The following is a 20,700-nucleotide window of genomic DNA, read 5'->3' on the forward strand; positions in this document are numbered from 1 at the left end:
TCTTGTTGTCTGTCTTTTCTGGACACTGGAGTAGTCTGTAGCTGCGTATCCTCCATCTCCCCTTCCTTCTCTCTTTTCTCTCAACAGCTGGGTTTTAAAAAAAAAAGGTTAAAAAAAGTTTTTTTTTTGTCTGAGCAGAATGCAGTTAGCTCACGTTATTCTTGTCTGTACGCTTCACATTGTATTACCATACCCATCTTCTCCAGCTTTTCCATTCAGCAGCTGGTGTAAGTGAACAAATTACACCGTGGGGCTCTGAGAGGGGCTGAGGACGGGGGGCAAACCAAGGGGGGAGGTTTTATTTGTACCCTCTAGGAGCAACTGGGGGGACAAATCATATCAACCGTGGCTGAAGGTCAAAGTACCGTACGGTTTTAGGCTCAGGCAGTGTTTATTTGTTTCTATTAATTGGTTTATTGAATTTGGATGAGCTTTTTGGTGACGTTTGTCGTATTTTAGGCAGCAGTTAGGACGCTGCACTTAGGCTGTCAACTGTGCACCTTTCTCGTAAAGAAAGACCAGTTACACCACCTTAAAACCAGAGCGGTTTTCACAGCTTGGAGACTCAGGGGCTCAGATTTAGCACAATCACGGCAATCTTTGTTTTGCCGTTTTCTTAGGGCTTTTTTATTATTGAGACTTTTGGCTGCCTTTGCTCCTCCTGTCCACGTGCAGACTTAAGTTTTTGTTGGGTAAAACAAAGATTTAATAAAAAATCAGTTTCTTCTTTATCCACGAGGACTCGAGAAGTGGTTTGAAGAAACAAATGCATAGCCACTTGTTTCGTGCACTAAACGGTGCAGCTGGTTTAAATGTTTTTTAGGTCTAACTTCACTAAGATGTTATTGTTAAACTTTAAACATGCTTAAAAAAAATACAAAAAACACTAACTGTATTTTAAACAATTATTGGGAAAGTTTTTTCTTTGTTTTCATACAATGGTAATGTGGACATTTCCACCACCTAGTGGCAGAGCATGGCTGTTTCAGCATTTTTGTTAAAATTACGTGGATAAACGAAGACATATTAACAGAGAAAACAAATATTCTGGATTGTGTGGAATCTGCATCATCAGCAGTCAACCAAGATGAAAACCTGCAGCTGCAGTTGGTGCGTTGGAAAAAAACTAATTACAAACAAAAACATAAATGAAATTCATTTCATTTTCAAGCATTTAAAGCCAGCAGCATTATCAATTAATGCTTTGGAGATAAAAAGAGTACAGCTAAAAAGCCATACCGAAGACTACCAGGTTGCAGAGAGCAGTGTGTGTGTGTGTGTGTGTGTGTGCGTGCGTGTGTGTGCGTTTGCAGAAAAACAGCCTCTGCCCTGTTCATCAGCCTGTGGCCCAGCCGTCCACCATTATTTTATGTTTTATTTGACGCATTTAACATTTTAAAGAACACTGGGTGAAGATTAGTGTTGAGCCCCCACCTCACCCTGACCTGACCCGCCAACCTGCCTGGTTATATTCTTACTTACGGCCCCAACACCCCCCCACAGACACTCATGTCCCCTCCTCCCTACACAGCGCCTCGTCCTCAGGCGCACCTCTCAGAGTCCACGGTGAAATGCATGTGTTAATTACAGTTTCTTTTCCATAATAATAATAAAACGCAGTTTGAAAAGAGCAATGCCTTTACTTGATTGAATAAAAGGATGTTCTTGACTGTATTCTTCCTTTGTTGACTGATTATTACCGTGTCCTCAGGAAACAAGCAAAGACTGACACAGAGGTGCTCATTTCATGTCTTTAGACAAACTAGGACAATGAAAATGAAAATGAAAAATAAAATCAGATTTTGAAAGGTGACAATACAGCTACTGCTTGAAATTCTGACTCCATCAGCTTTCTACTATAAGACCCAATATTTGGGTTTATTTGTAATATTCAGTCACGTGTCAAACTCAAGGACCATAGGAAATGTTTGTTTCCACCCTGTGAAATATTGAAACGTGCCCAACAATCTGCAACAGATCAAGTCTCCGTTGCCTATCTTCTTTTTAAACTGAGCATATTCACTGCAACCTTCTCATAACAATTAGCCAAGCATAAAATTAAGAAATCAAGATTTTCAATCATCTTTAATTTTGACATTAAACGAGTAGTAAAGAACAAAATGGGACAATCACACTCTTGCTTGCAGCCAACAGAAAATGTAAAGTATGATTTGAGGTATTGTGCACCAGAAGGTTTGCTCGAGTTTAGTTTTTCTATTGTCTCTTATTTCAAAGTAGTTACTAGCTACATGTTTGAATTTTTATTGGAGGATATTTTTTCTGATTTAAGAAATTATACAAAAATTCTAAATAAACAAACGAAAGCACTAGGTACGGTAAAAATGCGTGCTAATTGTGCGACTTATCAAGTAATGTTACAAATTCCCCTGAAACTGCCCTAATGTGGCCACTAACGTCTGCTGGTTCTCCACAGACCAGGGATCATAATGAAAGCACCCCGCCACCATCTAGTGGTTGGTCTTCACAGCAAAGCTATTCTGATGCATTACACAGCATTTGAAATGCAATGAGAAAAGAACAATAATTATTTTTAAAAATGTGTTGTAATTCAATTTGAAAGCCAACAATGTTCAGTCAGGTCATCTGGACTTTTTTTTGCTGAGACGTTTCATCCTTCATCCAAAGGACTCCTTCAATATGAGGAGCCACCAACAAACCGAGTCCCATAAACAGCTCACTCCCATAGTGGGAAAAAAACAGTTTGCTGGTGAATGGTGAACATAATTTATAATAATGTAAATATATCAAATAATAGATGTATACATTGTATATATTTGCATAATAATATGAAACTATTAATGCAAATACTGCATTGTGCTGCTCAGGGTGGCTACATGTTGGAGTAGCTCTGTTACATCATTCTGCTACTTACAGAATTTTACATTATTGCTTTTGAAAACTTTAATTCCTCTTTTTTCTGTATGTAAATCACTTTTTCGGATGATTTGTTTCCTCTGGTATCGGATGCTATGCAGCTGGAAGGATTTTTACTGAAACCTTTTTTACTTTTGGGCATCTATTATGATGTGTAACCATGGCAACAAGTGTTTTTTAACAACCAGGAGCAGCTAGTTAACATCTCAAAAGCTCAAATGTCTCAACTACAGCCCCGAATTCCAAATGAGTTGAAAAGGAGGCGAGGTGGACGGATTCCCGTCAACCTGGTGGTGGTGCTCGAGTACCTGAACACCAAGATCCTGGAGCTGATGGGAAACTCAGCTCGTGACAACGGGAGGACCGAGATCATCCCCCGGCACCTTCAGCTGTCTGTCCATGGCGACGAGGAGCTCAGCAGACTGCTGGGAGCAGTGACCATCGCTCAGGGAGGAATTCTGGCATTCGGACAGCCCTGCCACAGACAACGAGAGGCCCGCCGGATCTGACGGCAAGCTGGGTCCGGGTGGACGGATCAGTATCTGTGGCCAGATTCTTTAGATTCATTGCAGGAGATCCTTCCTATCAGCATTTAACAACTCTTAAATGAAACCAGGATGATGAGCTAGGACAATACTTAATTTCCCTTTGGGATTAATAAAGTATTTTGAATTGAACTGAATAAGATGGCCTCCAGGGGCCGCCCTCTCCCCCGTCAACTCCTCTGAGGCAGCCATGCCAAAGTGGTACAAAACACCAAAGTTTTTGCTCAATAATCCAGGTAAAAAAACCAACACTGTTCAGTCAGGTCATCTGGACAGTTTCTTTATTTGCTGAGGTGTCTCGTTCTTCATCCAGAGGACTTCTTCAATCTGAGGAGCCACCAACAAACTGACTGTCAGACAGCCCAGAAACCTTCCAGATGACATTGACTGAACATTGTTGGATTTGTACCTGGATTATTGAGCATGAACTTTGGTGTTTTGAACCACGTTGGCATGGCTGCCTCAGAGGAGTTGACGGGGAGGGCGTCTCGCGGAGGCCATCTTAGCACCAGCAAACTTGTTTTTTATTAGAGTATGCTGTTTGTGGAAATCAGTTTGTTGGTGGCTCATCAGACTGAAGAAGTCCTTTGGATGAAGAATGAAATGTCTCAACAAAAAAAATAAACCATCCAGATGACCTGACTGAATATTGTTGGATTTTTACCTGGATTATTGAGGATGAAAACACTGATAATTAAACTGAACACACTATTAAAAACAAGTTAACTGTAAACTACATTATTGAACTGGACTCTTCCTCTGTTTTCATCCTGGATGTCCCACGTTGTCCATCTGGCTCGTTCAGGCTGTCACTCCTTTGATTAATGCAACTTAAAGCATTGAATGGATTGAATAAAAGAACTGATGGGAATTTTAAACAAATATTTCATCCAACATCTCTCTTCGACGTCCTCCTGCACTGCACCTGGGCCGAGCCTCGTTCAGAACCGGTTCGCCTGGTGGGAGGACAGCTTCTTCTTCTTTCAGGAAAAAATAAAAACTCGGTTGTTTTTTGACTGAAGTAAACACAAGCAAGCATTAAGAACATTTGATTTACCTGCTGTAAATCAACTATAGATTATCACGGAGTAAAGTCCAACATCGTTGACTCGGTTCTGGTCCACTCAGCGACCGGTGTGGAGCTGTTAGATGAAGCGGTCCCGTTTAGCGTCAAATCTGTCAACTTTTATACAAAATCCACCTTTAACTTGTTGTTAAGTTGTTGTTAGCTGAAGTTTTAGCCCACAGGAAAGGAGCGGGCCGAGGCAGCAGCACGCGCATTAGGTGAAGGTACCAAATTCTCAGCGCCATCTAATGATCCAGCATGGTAACTACAGCAGATTCGGGAGCGTGTGTGGGGGGGATTCCTCCAGATGCATGTAAACACAAAATTCGACTGTGTCAACGCGGATCTTTGCCTCAAATTAACATACGAAAAAACCTACGTTTCCCCCCCATCGTGTCCACGTAAATAGGGCCTTAAATGTCAGCAGAAGAATCTTAAAATCAACTCTTGACCCGCACAGGAAGCCAGTGAAGGGAGGACAGAACCGGAGTAATGTGCTCAAACCTGCGAGTTCCTGTTAGTAGCCAAGCTGTAGCATTTTGGACAAGCTGGAGATGTAAGAGAGAGACCTGATAGACCCCAGCATAAAGCAAGTTACAGTAGTCCAGCCGGGTTGTAATAAATGTATGGACTAATTTTTCAAGGTCGGATATGGACAGCACGGACTTGAGCTTAGCTATCTGCCTTAGCTGAAAGAAGCTTTTTTGAAGAACAGAATTTATCTGTTTATTAAACTTAAAGTCCGAGTCTAAAACAATCCCGAGATTGGTAACGGACTGTTTTAGATATGGCTGAAGAGAGTCCAGGTTTGCAGGAACAGTGACAGTGGCAGAGCTAGGGTTGGTCTGAAACTTTTCTGCATCATTCATATTACTGTCACTATTTTCAGTTCTCAGATTATCTGGAGTCACTGAATCTTGTTAATACACCTGAATCTGTCCATCACTGCAACTTTCACTGTTTTTGGGTTCTGAATGATCACGTCTTCATTAATGTTTCTCATGGTTCGATAATGGGGGCTAATTGTCACACTAACTCCTGTAATTACACATCAGTCACAAAAAACTCAAGAAAATGTCTGATAATAATGTTGTTACTGCTCTCAGGGATTCAGCCCAACCCTGGAACCCCCCCCCCCCCCCCACACACACACACACACACACTAATTACAGCACACCAAATTACTTTAAAAATGTGTCTGGCCTTCATTTTCTGCATGTAAACGCTCAAAGCCTTCTGAAAAAGCTGGATGCTTTGAAAATCCTGGTCAGTTCTTCTGGGGCAGATGTTATCTTTATTTCTGAATCCTGGCTGAACAAATCTGTAATGAATAATGACGTGGCAATCAATGGATTTAACATCTACCGCTGTGATCGTCATAAAAGGGGGGGGGGGTGGAGTCATTATTTACATTAGAGATTCTCTGGTTTCTAGTCTTGTGTCTTCTAAAACAATTCCAAACCAGTTTGAAGCCTTATCTGTAAACATCACCTTGAATGGAGGCCATATTTTAATTGTAGTCTGCTGCTATCGACACACACACAGCATCACCTGAGGCATTAACTGCCATGATGGAATTTCTTGGTAATTTAAAATTCACAGAGGTCTTTTTGGCTGGAGATCTCAACATTGATTGGTGTAAGTCGACCCCCCTCTGTGACAAATTCAAGGAATGTTGCTTGTCTCTTAATTTAACCCAACTGATCAATTCTCCCACTAGATTAAATAAAAGCCATCCTGAAAATTCCTCCATCTTAGACCTGTTTCTAACTAATATGCCTCACAAATTCCCTGGTACAGGTGTATTCGCTGATCTTTTGAGTGATCATTGTGTGACAGCTGCTTTGAGAGATATTAAACTTCCACCTTCTAAGCCCAGATTAATTCAAAAAAGGGATTTGAAACGTTTTTGTGAACAGTCATTCCTCTGGGATCTGTCTCACTTTGACTGGCATCGTATTCTGTTAACTGATGACGTGAACTCTGCTTGGAACTATTTTCATAATAATTTCATTTATTTTCTGAACATACATGCTCCTTTTCGTCAGTTCAGAATAAAGGGATGAGACAGCCCCTGGTTTACTACATAGCTAGCTGACCTCCTGCACAGGAGAGATCATATTTGGGCTGCAGCGAGAAAATCTGACTCAGACACTGATTGGTTGAGTTTTCGACAGATGAGGAATAAATGTACAACTGCTGTCAAAGCAGCAAAACGCAACTATTTCTTATCTCAGACCTCCAAAAATCTAAATGACCCCAACAGATTCTGGAAAACCATCAAATCTCTCTCAGGCACCCCCCAATCATCTGACCTCCCATCACAACTTCTCGTTAACTCTGTTCCTGTGTCAAATAAGCACGAGATCCTGAACTGTTTCAACAAACATTTTGTTGCTTCTGGTTCTTTATTTGACACAGTTACTAATGGAAGATCAGCCACTTCACTTAATAACCAAACGTCTACAAATCAAATCCCTCCTACAAGTCAATCCTCAGTTAATCACACCTTCTCTTTTTCTCCATTCTCAGTCAGTGAGGTCAATAAACTGTTAAAAGATCTTGATCCTAAAAAATCTGCAGGTCCAGATGAACTTCCACCTCATTTCTTAAGGCTGGCTGCTCATATCATCATAGTCCCTGTGACCCACATCTTCAATCTCTCCATAAGACAAAACTCCATCCCAGACACTTGGAAAACAGCCTTTGTTCTTCCTTTGCTGAAGGGAGGTGACCCCACCTCACTGAACAACTATCGACCAATCTCTAAACTCTGCATTTTAGCCAAGGTTCTAGAAAAACTGATAAACTCTCAAATCAAAACTTACCTGGACTCATTTAACATCTTACCTCCACATCAATCTGGTTTCAGGAAACAACACAGCACAACCACTGCTTCACTGAAGGTTCTTAATGACGTTGTTGAAGCACTGGATGCTAAGGATTATTGTGCTGCACTTTTCTTAGACCTGTCTAAAGCTTTTGACACTGTGGATCATAACATCTTGTGTCATAAACTCTCAGAAATCGGTTTCTCAGATCACACCATTGGTTGGTTCTCTAACTATCTTTCAGACCGGAGGCAATGTGTTCAACATAATGGTACTTCCTCCAGTTATTTAACATTCAACAATGGTGTACCACAAGGCTCAGTCTTAGGACCCATCCTCTTTACAATCTACATACATAATGTAGGTAAAAACTTCCCTGATGCATCCATACATTTCTATGCTGACGACGCAGTTGTTTATTGTCGAGCTAAAACTGTTGCTAAGGCTTTCCAGCTTTTGAAATTTGCATTCAACATCATCCAGACTGATTTGTTTCGCCTCAAACTTGTCCTAAATGCCGACAAAACCAAAGGGATGCTTTTTTCAAATAGGAAGTTGGTCCCAGCAGTTCTTCCTCCGATTTTATCCTCAAATGGTGTCCCCATTGAGTTTGTTGATTCCTATAAATATTTGGGTATCTTGGTCGACTCACATCTCTCTTTTAAGCTTCATGTGGAAAACTTGATAAAGAAACTGAAAGTTAAACTGGGTTTCTTTTTCAGAAACAAATCCTGTCTAACCCTGAATGCTAGAAAACACCTTGTATCTGTGACTTTCCTTCCCTCAATTTATTATGGTGATATTATCTACATGAACGCTCCTACAAGAACCCTGCAGATGTTGGATGCCGTCTATCATGCTGCACTAAGATTCATAACTGGCTGTGATTATCGTACCCACCACTGCACCCTGTATTCACTGGTTAATTGGACATCATTAACTTCACGCAGACTCTCTCACTGGTATATTTTCATCTTTAAATCACTTCTTGGTCTGTTGCCTTCATACATCTCCTACATGTCTCTGCGTGAGTGCAGCTACGGAGTGCGCTCTCAGGACATTATTACCTGCAGTGTTCCCTCAATGAGGACTGAACTAGGCAAAAGGGCCTTCTCCTATTCCGCTCCTGTTTCCTGGAATATCTTACAAAAAGATTTGAAGCTCTCGACCTTGACCTCTCTAAGTGTCTTTAAGAATCTGTTGGGACTCCTGGCAGGGTCCAATGCTGAAATGTTCCTGTTTTTAGTTTTCTACATTTGTCTTGGAATCTAGCTGTTTTTTGTTTTGTTACCTTTTCCTTTTAGCCATCCTATTTGTAAAAAAAAAAACAAAAAAAAAACTGTAGTATGCTTTTTTATAACTGTTTATTATTGTTGCTGTTGTCCATTGTTGTCATCTTTCTTTGTTGAAATAGGTCTCTCTTGTAAATGAGTCCTCGAGGCTCAATGGGATTTACCTGTATAAATAAAGGTTAATTGATTGATTAAACACAATGACCTCAGTCTTCTGATCATTAAAACTCAAGAAGTTCGCAGCCATCCAAGTCTTGATGTCATTAAGACATTTTAACAAAGGGCGAATGGAGGAGGAACTGTTAGGTGTTAATGGCAGAAAAATCTGAGAGTCATCAGCATAACAATGAAAGGAAAGACCATGTTTCCTCAGGATAGACCCTAAGGTCGTTTTCACACCAGATAGTCCGGTAGACTCGATTCGGTTCGGGACCAATATTCATGAGCTTTTGTTTATATTTGAGCTGGTGCGTTTGCATTCACACTGCACTGTGCAGTCGAGTCAACCTGTTGAACCAACCTGTTCCCCCACTCGCCTGTGGGGGCGCTGCACCAAGAACTACTGAAAGAAACGACATAAAAACCTCTGAAGACACATCTTCTTCTTCTTCTGTAAATAAAAATAAAAACGAAGTGGCATCAAGTTTTAGCAGTTTTAGGAGTTATATTTTGTCATTTTTCAAAAATGGACTTAGCATGAACAGAAGATGAGACAGAAGACCATGGAGAATATTGTTTTTCCACACAAGCCAGCTGACGGCTCCATATAAGGTCAGAGAAATGCGTGTTTGTTTACCCTGCGGAGCGGGGTCCGTTCTGTTTACATTCACACTGTACTCAAACCGCGCTGAAGTTCGCTTCTACGGGACCAAGACCTAGGTTTTAGCCCGAGCCAGAGTTCGCCTTTTTGTTCCGTGAGGGCTGGTGTGAATGTACCCTAAGGGTGCATTCACACCAGCCCCGCTTTAATCGAACTCTAGCTCGTTTTCCTAGAAAGTCCGGTTCGTTTGGGGAGGTGTGAACGCGTCATCGAACTCTGGCCCGGGCTAAAACCTAGGTCTCGGTCCGGTAGAAGAGAACTCCAGCGCGGTTCGAGTACAGTTTGAATGTAATCAGACTGGGCCCTGCTCCACAAGCAAGAAGTGGAGTACAGCACTGGGCTAACAAACACGCATTTCTCTTACCTTATATGGAGCCGTCAGCTGCCTTGTGTGAAAAACAATATTCTCCATGGTCTTCTACCTCATCTTCTGCTCATGCTGAGTCCATTTTTGAAAAATGACAAAATATAACTCCTAACACTGCTAAAAATTGATGCCACTCCGTTTTTGTTTTTATTTCCAGAAGAAGAAGTGTCTTCAGAGGTTTTTGTGTTTTTTCTTTCAGTAGTTCTTGGTGCAGCGCCCCCACAGTCGAGCGGGGGAACAGGTTGGTTCAACAGGTTGGTTCAACAGGTTGGCTCGACTGCACAGTGCAGTGTGAATGCAAACGCACCAGCTCAAATGTAAACAAAAGGTCATGAATATTGGTCCTCAACCGAACCGAGTCTACCGGACTATCAGGTGTGAAAACAACCTAAGGGGAGGAGATACAATGAAAATAAAAGTGGTCCTGCGGGACCCCGCAGGAAAGAGGCACTGAAGTCTATAGAGTGTTTGTAAAATTAAGGTTGTTTTCACAGCTGATAGTCCAGTAGACACGGTTCGGTTGGGGACCAATATTCATAACATTTTGTTTACATTTGAGCTGGTGCGTTTGCATTCACACTGCACTGTGCAGTCGAGCCGACCTGTTCAAACCAACCTGTTCCCCCACTCGCCTGTGATGGCGCTGCACCAAGAACTACTGAAAGAAATGACACAAAAACCTCTGAAGACACTTCTTCTTCTTCTTCTTCTGCGTTCACACCTCCCCAAACGAACCGGACTTCCTAGGAAAACGAGCTAGAGTTTGATTAAAGCAGACTAAACAGGGCTGGTGTGAATGCACCCTAACACAGAAATTCCTGTCGTTCAGGTATGAACGGAAACATTCTAACGCCACACCAGTAATCCCAACCCAGTGTTCTAACTGGGATGTAGTGGGCTAGGCCTGATGTCGAAACCTTGACCTTAGGCACCTTGTGGGACAGAAACTGTCATTTCATTGATTTGAATCCAGAAATACAGGTTGACCCATCCTGAGACTTTCTTTCTTGAAAATTCATGTGAAAGAACACTCTCTTTTCTATTATCATTACTGTTTTACAAATGTTTGATAATCAAAGTGTTTTAGTCCAAACCATTTTAGATGTTGTAGTGAACTAATCAATTTTTATTAACTGTAAAACAGTAACAATGATTATTTTTAATCCTCATGCAAAGTTAGAATTCATGTTAAGGTCTGTTACAGAGTAATTATGCATTTTCTGATTTTCTGTCTTTGAATGAGCAGTGTACGTTTGGTCCAAGGTCGGAGTCTAAGCAGACAAGTGTTGGAACGAGCTGTGTTGTTTTTAAATCCTCTCAGACGTAAACAGAGAAGCTGGCACCTGTTGGCAGCTGTTTTCCGCCAACCCGTCCAAACATTTCTCTCGTCTGTCTGAAAAACATTTTCAATCTGTCCCATAACATTCTTGCTGTTTTTCTGACTTCTAGTAACCTCTTACGTCACAAAACACACCCCTGTCTGGTCGACATTGACCAATCAGAAACTCCCAGATGACCCGGAAATAGAGCTCTTTAAATGTCGGTACTTCCTAGTTCACCCCAGTTCCTGTTGGGTCGAAGTTCCTGTTGGGTCGAAGTTCCTGTTGGGTCGAAGTTCCAGTTGAGTCGAGCCGAGGTTGCGGTCGAGCTCCCGTGCTGGGAAACAGGAAGATCCTGACATGACCACAGAGCTCTTCCGAGTCTTATGGGATTATAACTTTCTTCCATATCTGGGTGGAACTCTGACGGACTCCACTCATGTGAAGTCCACTTGCTGAGGTGAACCGTGTCGGACGGAATACCGTCACTACTTCGGACGATTCACAGCCATCCTACAGAGACGCTGGACAGGTAGCGTTAACTGGAACTCCGTATCCGCTGATTCATCTTCAGAGAGGTAACGAGTCAAGTTTACTACCGAGTGTACCGAGGAAAGCTGGGATCGAATGGAGAGTGTCGTTTCTGGTGCCGACATAAACAAACCCCCTCACCCATCTTTTTCTCCCTCTAAACTTCATTTTCCATCTTTAAAATTCTTCTATCAAGTAGAAATCACTCCAGATATTTTAGAAATGTCTGTGTAAAGTTCTCACCCACCGCCGTGTGGATAATCAAAATTGTACAGTTTGCTAAACTAGCCATGTTGTTATTTTTCATATTTTGCCAATTAATGTAAATGTGTGATGTGTTAAACTTTGATTCTGTTAATAAATGACCACATTCATTTTGATGGGTCAAAGATAATTAACGTCTCACGATACATTTTATTAAATTCAATACACATTATATACAGTCCAGAAAAATGAAAGAATCCGTTTAATTTATGAATATATCTCATGTATATGTTCATCTACAGGGATAAAAGGATACTGTGGTCCACAGTATCAAATGCAGTGATAAGGTCAATGAGTATCAGGATTACAGACTGACCAGAGTCATTTGCCAGAAGAATGTCGTTGCAGACCCTAACTAAGGCCGTTTCTGTGCTGTGTATTTTCTTAAAGCCAGACTGAAAGATCTCAAGAATAGAATTTCTCAAGAACTCGTTTAATTGAGTGAAAACTGTTTTCTCCAGGATCTTAGAAAGAAAGACAAGTGTTGAGATAGGTCTGAAGTTTGAGCAGGTTGAAGGGTCAAGTCTGGGTTTTTTTTTATTAAAGGAGTTACCACTGCATGTTTAAAAGCATCAGGAACCACACCTGTAGCCATACTGCTGTTTATAATGTAAAGAACAGAAGGTCCAATGGAGGGTAGGACTTGTTTAAAAAACGATGCAGGGATGGGGTCAGCAGGGGAACCTGAGGGTTTCATATGACCAATGACGTCATTTAGAAATGAGAGGGAAATGGGATCAAACTGGTTAAAGACTGATGTGGAGGGGACAAAGACAGAGGGGTCAGCTGTGGTACGAGGAGGAATCAGTGACCTGATCGACTCAACCTTTTTAACAAAGAAACTGGCAAAGTCGTCACACGTAACTGCAGAGGCCTCCCAGTTGGCAGACTGAGGTACGGTTAAAATGGAGTCAATGGTGTTGAAAAGAACGAGGGGATTGTGGCTGTTTGAGGCGATGATTTGGGAGAAATATTTGTTTTTTTCTGATTTAACAGTGGCCTGGTACTCTTTGTAACATGATTTTAGCATGATAAAAGAAACATGAAGTTTGTCCTTCCATTTACGTTCGACTTTCCTGCATTGACGTTTGGCTGCTCGAGTGATCTCATTCATCCAAGGGTGTGGAGTGCGCTTTGGATGCCTAACGGTGCAACTAGGTCAAGCACCTTAGCACAGGTCTCTTGATGTACAGTGACTAGCTCATGGGTGTTTATGGAAGAGGATTCAGAGACTGAGAGTTTTTAGTAAAAGCAAAGGAAAAGAGCGCAGCAGTGGAAGGGTTAAATATTTGACAAGGCCTGGCTGGAGGGGGAGGGAATTTGGACTTGTTGACAAAAGAAATGTTGAAAGAAATGGGTTTGTGGTTGGAGAAAACAGCATCCCCAATTTCTAACTCAGAAACAGATAAACCATAGGTTAACACTAAATCCAGTGTGTGGCCATGCTGGTGAGTTGGTCCTGCAACATTCTGTACAAAGTTCAGAGACTGGATCAGATCTAGAAAGTCCTGAGTCAGCGGCTTTTCAGGGCAACAGACATGTATATTGAAATCTCCCAGAATCAAAACCTGATCATATCAGAGTAAGATCGAAGTTAAAAAGTCAGAGAGTTCAGCCATGAAGTCCTTATTATATTTGGGTGGCCTGTATAACACAGCAGAAAAAACAGGATTTGAACGGCCCACCTCAAAACACAGCAGTTCAAAGCTCAAAAAATTAGCTGGTATCTGTACCAGTTTGCAGTTCCAACGTTTTTTGAAAATAGTTAATAATCCACCACCTTTGTCTAATATTCTCGGAGCATTAAAATAAGAACAGTCCGGTGGTAACATTTCCGAGATGGCCATGAACTCACCACAGGAGAGCCACGTCTCAGTCACGCAGAAGAAGTCCAGACCGATGAAGGAGAAAGTCATTCAAGATGAACGTTTTATTAGCCAGAGATCTGGTGTTTATCAGTGCAATCCTTGTAGGAATCACAGCAGGAGAAGTTGCCCATGAACAACACCAGATGATCTGTGTTTTGATCCTCTATACTACACACTGCTTTGTCGTCATTATCTGCATCGTTTTTATGTCTATATTCTGATTTACCTCATTTTGTATTTTGCTTTGTGTGTTATTTGTAGTTTTGTCTGTACAGCACGTTGGTGTTGGCCTTGTCGCTGTTTTAAGTGCTCTATAAATAAAGTGGTATGGTATGAAGTTAAGACCAGCGGTCTCAGATTTGTGGTTTGACCCGCGACTCCAACGACCGGAAGCCCAGCCGCGGCGAACAGGTCCGCTGTGGAAGCGCGACCCGTGGGACCGGGAAGGACTCAGGTGGATTGGCGCAGCGCCAGGACAGGTGATTTAAGATGTGGTCCTCGGTTGAAGAGGAAGCTGCAGCAGCAGCCAGGCAGGCTTTGATCCTCACAAGATGGCCGGCCCGTTTTCCACGGCGCATGGAGCAATATCTTGGAGCGGACAGGATACCACGGCAGAGGTAAACAGGAACGTCTTCAAACAGAGGTGGGGGTCCAAGGGGGCGTCCAGAGTTACGATCATTATGATCAACCAAAGCGAGACTGGTGGCAGATAGTCAAGAGATTTAGGAGTTGATGACGTTCATAAACCAGCAGTGAGTCGATGTTGTAGGTGAAAAATGACAAAAACAGAAACACAATCACTGCAGACAGAGGTGGAGGGCAGACCATGCACAGCAGCGCCATCCTCCCGGAAGAACTAAATGACTAAAATTGGCCCTTGACTAGGACCATTTTTTTTAGGTCTGCCAAATAAAATTATTCAATTTATTCTAATGCCAAATTGGCATATTACAATTGGCAATAAAACACTGTAAAGGAATATTAGTTTGAATCCCGATTTATTTTGAGTTCATATTATTTTAATCTGATCTGTTTTAATTGTGCAATGCTCTACATTTAAACAATGTGCTTTTTTAAAGCTTTAATCCATGATGAGCTCAAAACAAGAGCTTATTTCCCCACTAGGGGCCCACTTCTACCAGTTGGCAATATCAAGACACAGAGTCAGACGTGTGAAAGACTGCTGATTTAATGAAGCACAGCATAGTCTAAGATCATGTTGATGCTGTAGGACAATCAGACTGCTTCACACGTACAGGATGAGAAAGCAGTTATTTTGAACAGAACCCAGTGAAAGCTGTCATTTGCAGCACAAAGTGGATCACAAACTGGTTTCCTCCATGCTACTATAAGCTAGTTTGTAACAATAATCAATTCAATCTTGCATATATCGATTTTTTTAACGACGTGCATTTGTTGTAGACACTGCAGTGTCATGATTTCAGTGAGTTCATTTTCAGAGGCAAACATCTGATACAGCCAAGCAGGCTCAACTGAGAACAAGGCCCAGGTCAGCTCATAACATACATCAGCTAGTCATCTGTATACGATGATAACCTCATGGAGACAAAGGTAACGGTAGATCAGCTCCATCACTTCAGCGTGTTCAGGTGTAACCATGGTCAACTTACTGCCTTCAGTGGACTGGTCTCAGCTCAAATTAAAAGGTATAATTTAGTCAGGGGCTGGAGTAAACACTGGATAAAGATCTCAACAGTTTTGTCATAACTAACTGTCCAACTGGAAGAGACGGAACATTTTGAAACAGAATGACTGAGAAGCTAACGGCTACTCTGAACGCAGCGAAGACCAAAGAAGATCTGTGCCGTCTTACAACCCCAACCTGTAGATTTGTAATTACACGGCATTTTAACGCTCATTTGCAAGTGGAAGCGACAGTTGAGGCCAACTGTAGCACATCAAGAAGAAATGTATTTCTGCTGGAACAAACGTGTAATTTTAACTAAAAGACGTAACAATTTAAAATCCAGTTTGAATGAATTCTGTGATTTTTTTTATTTTTATGGAATTGTTTTTATGACAGGTGATCCAATTTGATCTTAGCTGCATCAAACTGTTAGCTAGTGTCATGTCTGAGGTTTGTTCACAGAAGCAGCTACAAAACAACTTAGATATTAACTGTTCACAACTTTTCCACTAAACGCCCCTTTAAAATGACTGGAGTTGTGATTTAAAGTGGTGATGGGCCAGTTCTGACCAGTTAACACTGAAAATTCAGACAATCATGAGGAGGACCCTCGACGTTGGGATTCATCAGAACTGGGATCAGACGGACTCTGACTCAGTTTATTAGATTTTCCATGAGGTTCTGTTGTGAGGGCGTGTAAAAGTGTGAAGTAGAATCCACGCAAACGTTTCATGATACTTTTATAACAGTACTAACTAGTAACGTGCTGACACGGTCTCAGAGCAAAGCTAAATTATGTGGAATAAATTGAGATGCATCAAACTATTTCATTACTTTTGATTTTCTCACTGTTGAACAAAAACTGTCAGCATGGAGACAGAACTTACTACAGATCTGAGACTGAACTACGGTAGTTTTCTTTTGTGTAGTGGTAATTAATACCACAAAATATACACGTAACCTACATCTTTTCAGGTTTGAGTAAAAAAAAAAAGAAATGCTGTGTTGCTGACTGAGTTCAGTCCCCGTTTTAACCTCAAGGTGTCAGAAAGATGAGCGCAGACACAAAGAAAGGGACACGGTCCAGTCCATGGAGTTGAATTTCATTCTTGGACACATGTAGGCTTACAGAGGTACACACAAGCAGTTACACACTCTGCTCCCCACAGCCGCCCTACAGCATGAACAAACTTAGAGGATGCAGGATTGATTACGTTTTCAGCCTAACTGTATCCATCTGCACAGGCACACACAGACTCTCACACACGCAGACACGAGCCCCAAGCCCCCCCCCACCCCCACCCCCCCACCCCGCCTCCCCTCCGCTGGTTGTTCCCTCCCCATGCGTTCACAAAGCACGTCTAAAATCAAATGATAGCTCTCCCCTAAGCGGACCCCACTCATTCCATTGGAATTCACGTGGATTTATAGTTCTTCCACACTTTGACTAACAATCTGCACACAACCTTCACACTTTGTGCACTTTCAAATTGCACCCGTCTCCCCATCCCGCCCCCCTGAAACCCCGCCCCTTCCTCCTGTCGCCTTGAGTTGACGTTGTACAGTAATTTTTTATTTTTTTTGTGGGTGGGGGGGGTGCAGTCTTTATGCCGAGCTGAGGATGGAGGGAGGGGTGGGAGGGGAGGAGCGGGGAGGCAGCGCTCCGCTCCTCGTTCAGTCGTCTTCCAGTCCCTGGTTGAGGAGGAAGTTGGCTGCCAGGTTCTCGTTCTTCTCGCAGGCGAAGTAGGCCTGGATGACCAGGGCCTCGGGGAAACCCAACGCTTTTAACTGGACCAGAGACACAGAGTTAACACCCCAACAAGCAGCCGCACGTCGGCGCAGCGAACCAAGCTCACCCTTTCTATGGCTTCCTTCTCCTGAGGCGTCACCTGGATGTAGTTGACGGGGGCTCCCTCTTCACCTGCCGCCCCCATCTCACCAACCTCTGGTGCGTCTCCCCCCTCTCCCAACGGCTCATTCAACATCTGGATGAACAGCTCCTGATGCTGACTGATTTGCTGTGAGAACACAAAATTAAACAGCTGATGATGTGGCAGGTTCCAGAGAGATGTTCTAAGAGAAGGAACGTTGTGGATCAGTAACAAGATGTCTGGACTACGAGCTGCTTCTTTTTGAAAACACTCTGAACATCACAACTTAAACAACGCTGCAGATAATTCATGGATATTTTTTATTTTTATTTTGGGCAGGCTGCATGCAGCCAAAACATTTAGCCCCGTCACACCCGGGTGCTCACAGAGCTGCCAATACACGTCTCTCTTGGGGGGCGGGTCCTTGTGACTCACTGAGACTACCTGTATACATAAAGGTTAAAAAAATCTGACCAGTGAAATAACCCAACTGGTCACAGTGGAGCTGTGAACCCTATTCTCGGTGGGGGGGTGGGTTAGAAAAGGTTTTGAAAGGCTGCTGCGTGATGAAGAGCACAGCACAAGCTTACGCAGGAGGAAGATGAAGATAGCGATCAACAACTTCCTGGTTTTACAACCAGCCGTGTTACAGGCACTGTTCAGATAAAAACATTTACTGAACATAATAAAAGTTTTTAAAATCTTTCTGTGTAAATATCTCATGTTACAACTCGACACCCACAACTTATAGACAAGCACTGCCTTTAGTGGGCGTGGCTTATAGAGGTGCGCTCAGTATTCCAGAACTTACGGTAACCTTCAGTGGAAACAAAGATATGACCCGATTTATCAACGAAGAACAAATAAACGCGCAGACAGACCTGCAGGAGCTGAGGGTTCTCTCGGCCCAGTTGTTGGAGCAGAGCCGGGAGCAGAGACGGGTTCTGCTGGATGGCCTGTCTCATGTGCAGGAACTGAGGCTGCGTACGCAGGAATGCAAGTGGGTTTTCTCCTAAACAGACACAAAACAATAAGCACCGGAAACACTGCACCAATCATAAACCTGTCCCCAGCTTCTTTAGCTAGCTTAGGCTGAAGAGTTCAAAGTGCTAACTAAAAGATGGAGACATTTTAGGAATCTGATGTTTGTCATGAAGTTCCATCAAAGAGCGAGGCCGTCCTGCAGACCAGGCTTCATGTCTGAAGACTGGTCTGCAGGACGGAAGCTCAACCCGATGGGACTGGTTGCTTTAACCACAGGATTAATGTCGTCACTGCTCAGTGAATAATAAATCTGCTGATTTGAAATAAGATAAAGTATTGATATATATTTTATACCAGCAGTCACCTACAATACTGAGATTATTTTGGTCCACAGCAGGCAGCCCTCATCACAGGCAGCAGGTGTAAGAGCAGGAGACGCCCTCCAAACAAACTGTGGTCGCATATTGTCCCACAGGAGAAGAAATGTTGACCAGACTGTGGAGTCCTACCTTCTGCTAGAGATGGTGCCTCTGTGGGTCCAGATGTGGGGGCCTGCACTGGTGGGTTACTCTCCTGAACTGGGCTGCTAGGGATACCCTGTTAATGCAACAAACACTTATCATACAAAAAACATTTATACAGTCCCTGCAAGACAGACTAAAATACTTCAGGACCATGTGTGTTAGTAAACTCCTAATAATAAATAAAATGTATTAATTACATGAAATAAAATCCCTTTAAACAATACAAACCCTCAGATTTCATTCAAACCATTTTGTTTTAGGGCTTGAAGTACTGCAGGAGCAGTCTCTTGAAGCATTTGGAAGAGATTTGTGTTGAGTACCTATAAGCAGTCAATGTCTTACCTGCAGCAGTCAGGACAATGTCAGTTTGAATAAGACAATTTAATCAAAGAGTCAAACCAACAACCAGAGCAGGAAACATTCAGCTGCATCAGACCGTCCTTCACTTTCCAACATTTTTCAGACAGGTCATCTGGACAGTTTCTTTTTTTTTTTTTTTTTTTTGCTGAAACGTTTCACCTTCCATCCAGAAGGCTTCATCAGTCAAGGAAACACACAACACAACTGATTCTTCCCCCAACAGCTTACTCCAAAGTGGAACAAACCAGCTCTGCTTGTGATTAGATGGTGTCTTTGGTACCGGCCCTCCTCCTTGTTGACAGTCTTGTCAAACTGGTTGAAAACAACAAAGTCCGTGCTCAATAATCCAGGTATACAATCCAACTTTTTTCAGTCAGGTCATCTGGACAGTTTCTTTTTTTGTGTGTGTTTTTTTTTTCTGATGAAGCCTTCTGGATCGAAGGTGAAACATTTCAGCACAAATAAAGAAACTGTCCAGATGACCTGACTGAAAAATGTTGGATTGTATACCTGGATTATTGAGCATGGACTTTGTTGGTTCTTCACTTTGTTTCAGTTTTCTCAGTCTGCTGCTGAACAACCGGAATTTATATTTAATCACAAAACCACACGCAGTACAACTGAGCAAATGAGAGAACAGCCAGCCTTTCTTCACTGGGGGAGACAAGAAGATGAACCAGCTCATAAGGAAGAGGAACTGTTGAGAAAAACCTGAAAACTTCTCATCTGATCAGCAGAAGGACATCAAGTGATGTCACAGCTTCAGCTCTGCAGCACGCAGCAGAAATGTACTTCTTGATCAATTACACTGAAACAATTGAACATAGAAGTTCTAACATAATTTAAAATAACTTTTAATAGTTTTATTTTTTGTGATTATGACGATTTTACCATGTGACATACTTTGAGTTAAGTTGGAAGACAAAAGTTGATCGGTTCATCTGGACAGCAAAGGGTTAACCTTCACAAAGCCAAGGCAGGAGAAGTGTGTGCGTGGCAGAGGAGATGATCAGCTGATCAGCTGCAGGAGGAAGCTTTCTCTTGAACTTGTGGGCTGCACACATGGTGCAAACTCATTTAAAATAATTTATTTTAAATAAACAGCCCATGGCTCATCCATCAATCAGCCAATTGTGTCATGTTCAATCTTACTTTGAAAAACTATGATCAAGTGAGTCTGCGATAAATGAACCGTGAAGTAGCGACGGACTACTGTGTTCCAGTTTCCTCCCACAGACCAAAAACATGCATGTTAGGCTGATTGGTGACTCTAAATTGTCCCTAGGTGTGAGTGAGAGAGTGTGAATGGTTGTTTGTCTCGTTTGTCTCTATGCATCTCTGTGATGGACTGGAGACCTGTCCATGGTGTCCCCCACCTCTTGCACAGTGATTGCTGGACCAGTGATCCCATGACCCGAAAAAGAAGCGGGTAAAAAATGATGAATGGATGGATGGATGGATGGATGGATGGATGGATGGATGGATGGATGGATGGATGGATGGATGGATGGATGG

General features: G+C 42.4%; 1 protein-coding gene across 1 annotated transcript in view; it reads right to left on the reverse strand.

Moving 5' to 3' along the window:
* Positions 1 to 16,779: 16,779 nt before the first annotated feature.
* rad23aa (RAD23 homolog A, nucleotide excision repair protein a) overlaps positions 16,780 to 20,700 on the reverse strand; it is a 16,380-nt gene continuing 12,459 nt past the window's right edge. Inside the window, exons 6-9 of the mRNA XM_037688833.1 lie at positions 18,811 to 18,898; positions 18,199 to 18,329; positions 17,303 to 17,464; positions 16,780 to 17,234 (exon numbers count right to left, since the gene is read on the reverse strand). Of these exons, the coding sequence (XP_037544761.1) occupies positions 17,121 to 17,234; positions 17,303 to 17,464; positions 18,199 to 18,329; positions 18,811 to 18,898 (495 nt within the window). The 3' untranslated portion in view covers positions 16,780 to 17,120. The remainder of the gene's footprint in view (positions 17,235 to 17,302; positions 17,465 to 18,198; positions 18,330 to 18,810; positions 18,899 to 20,700) is intronic.

Source organism: Nematolebias whitei, chromosome 15 (genome assembly GCF_014905685.2).
Source record: "Nematolebias whitei isolate Nwh7 chromosome 15, NemWhi1, whole genome shotgun sequence".
Classification (NCBI taxonomy): domain Eukaryota; kingdom Metazoa; phylum Chordata; class Actinopteri; order Cyprinodontiformes; family Rivulidae; genus Nematolebias; species Nematolebias whitei.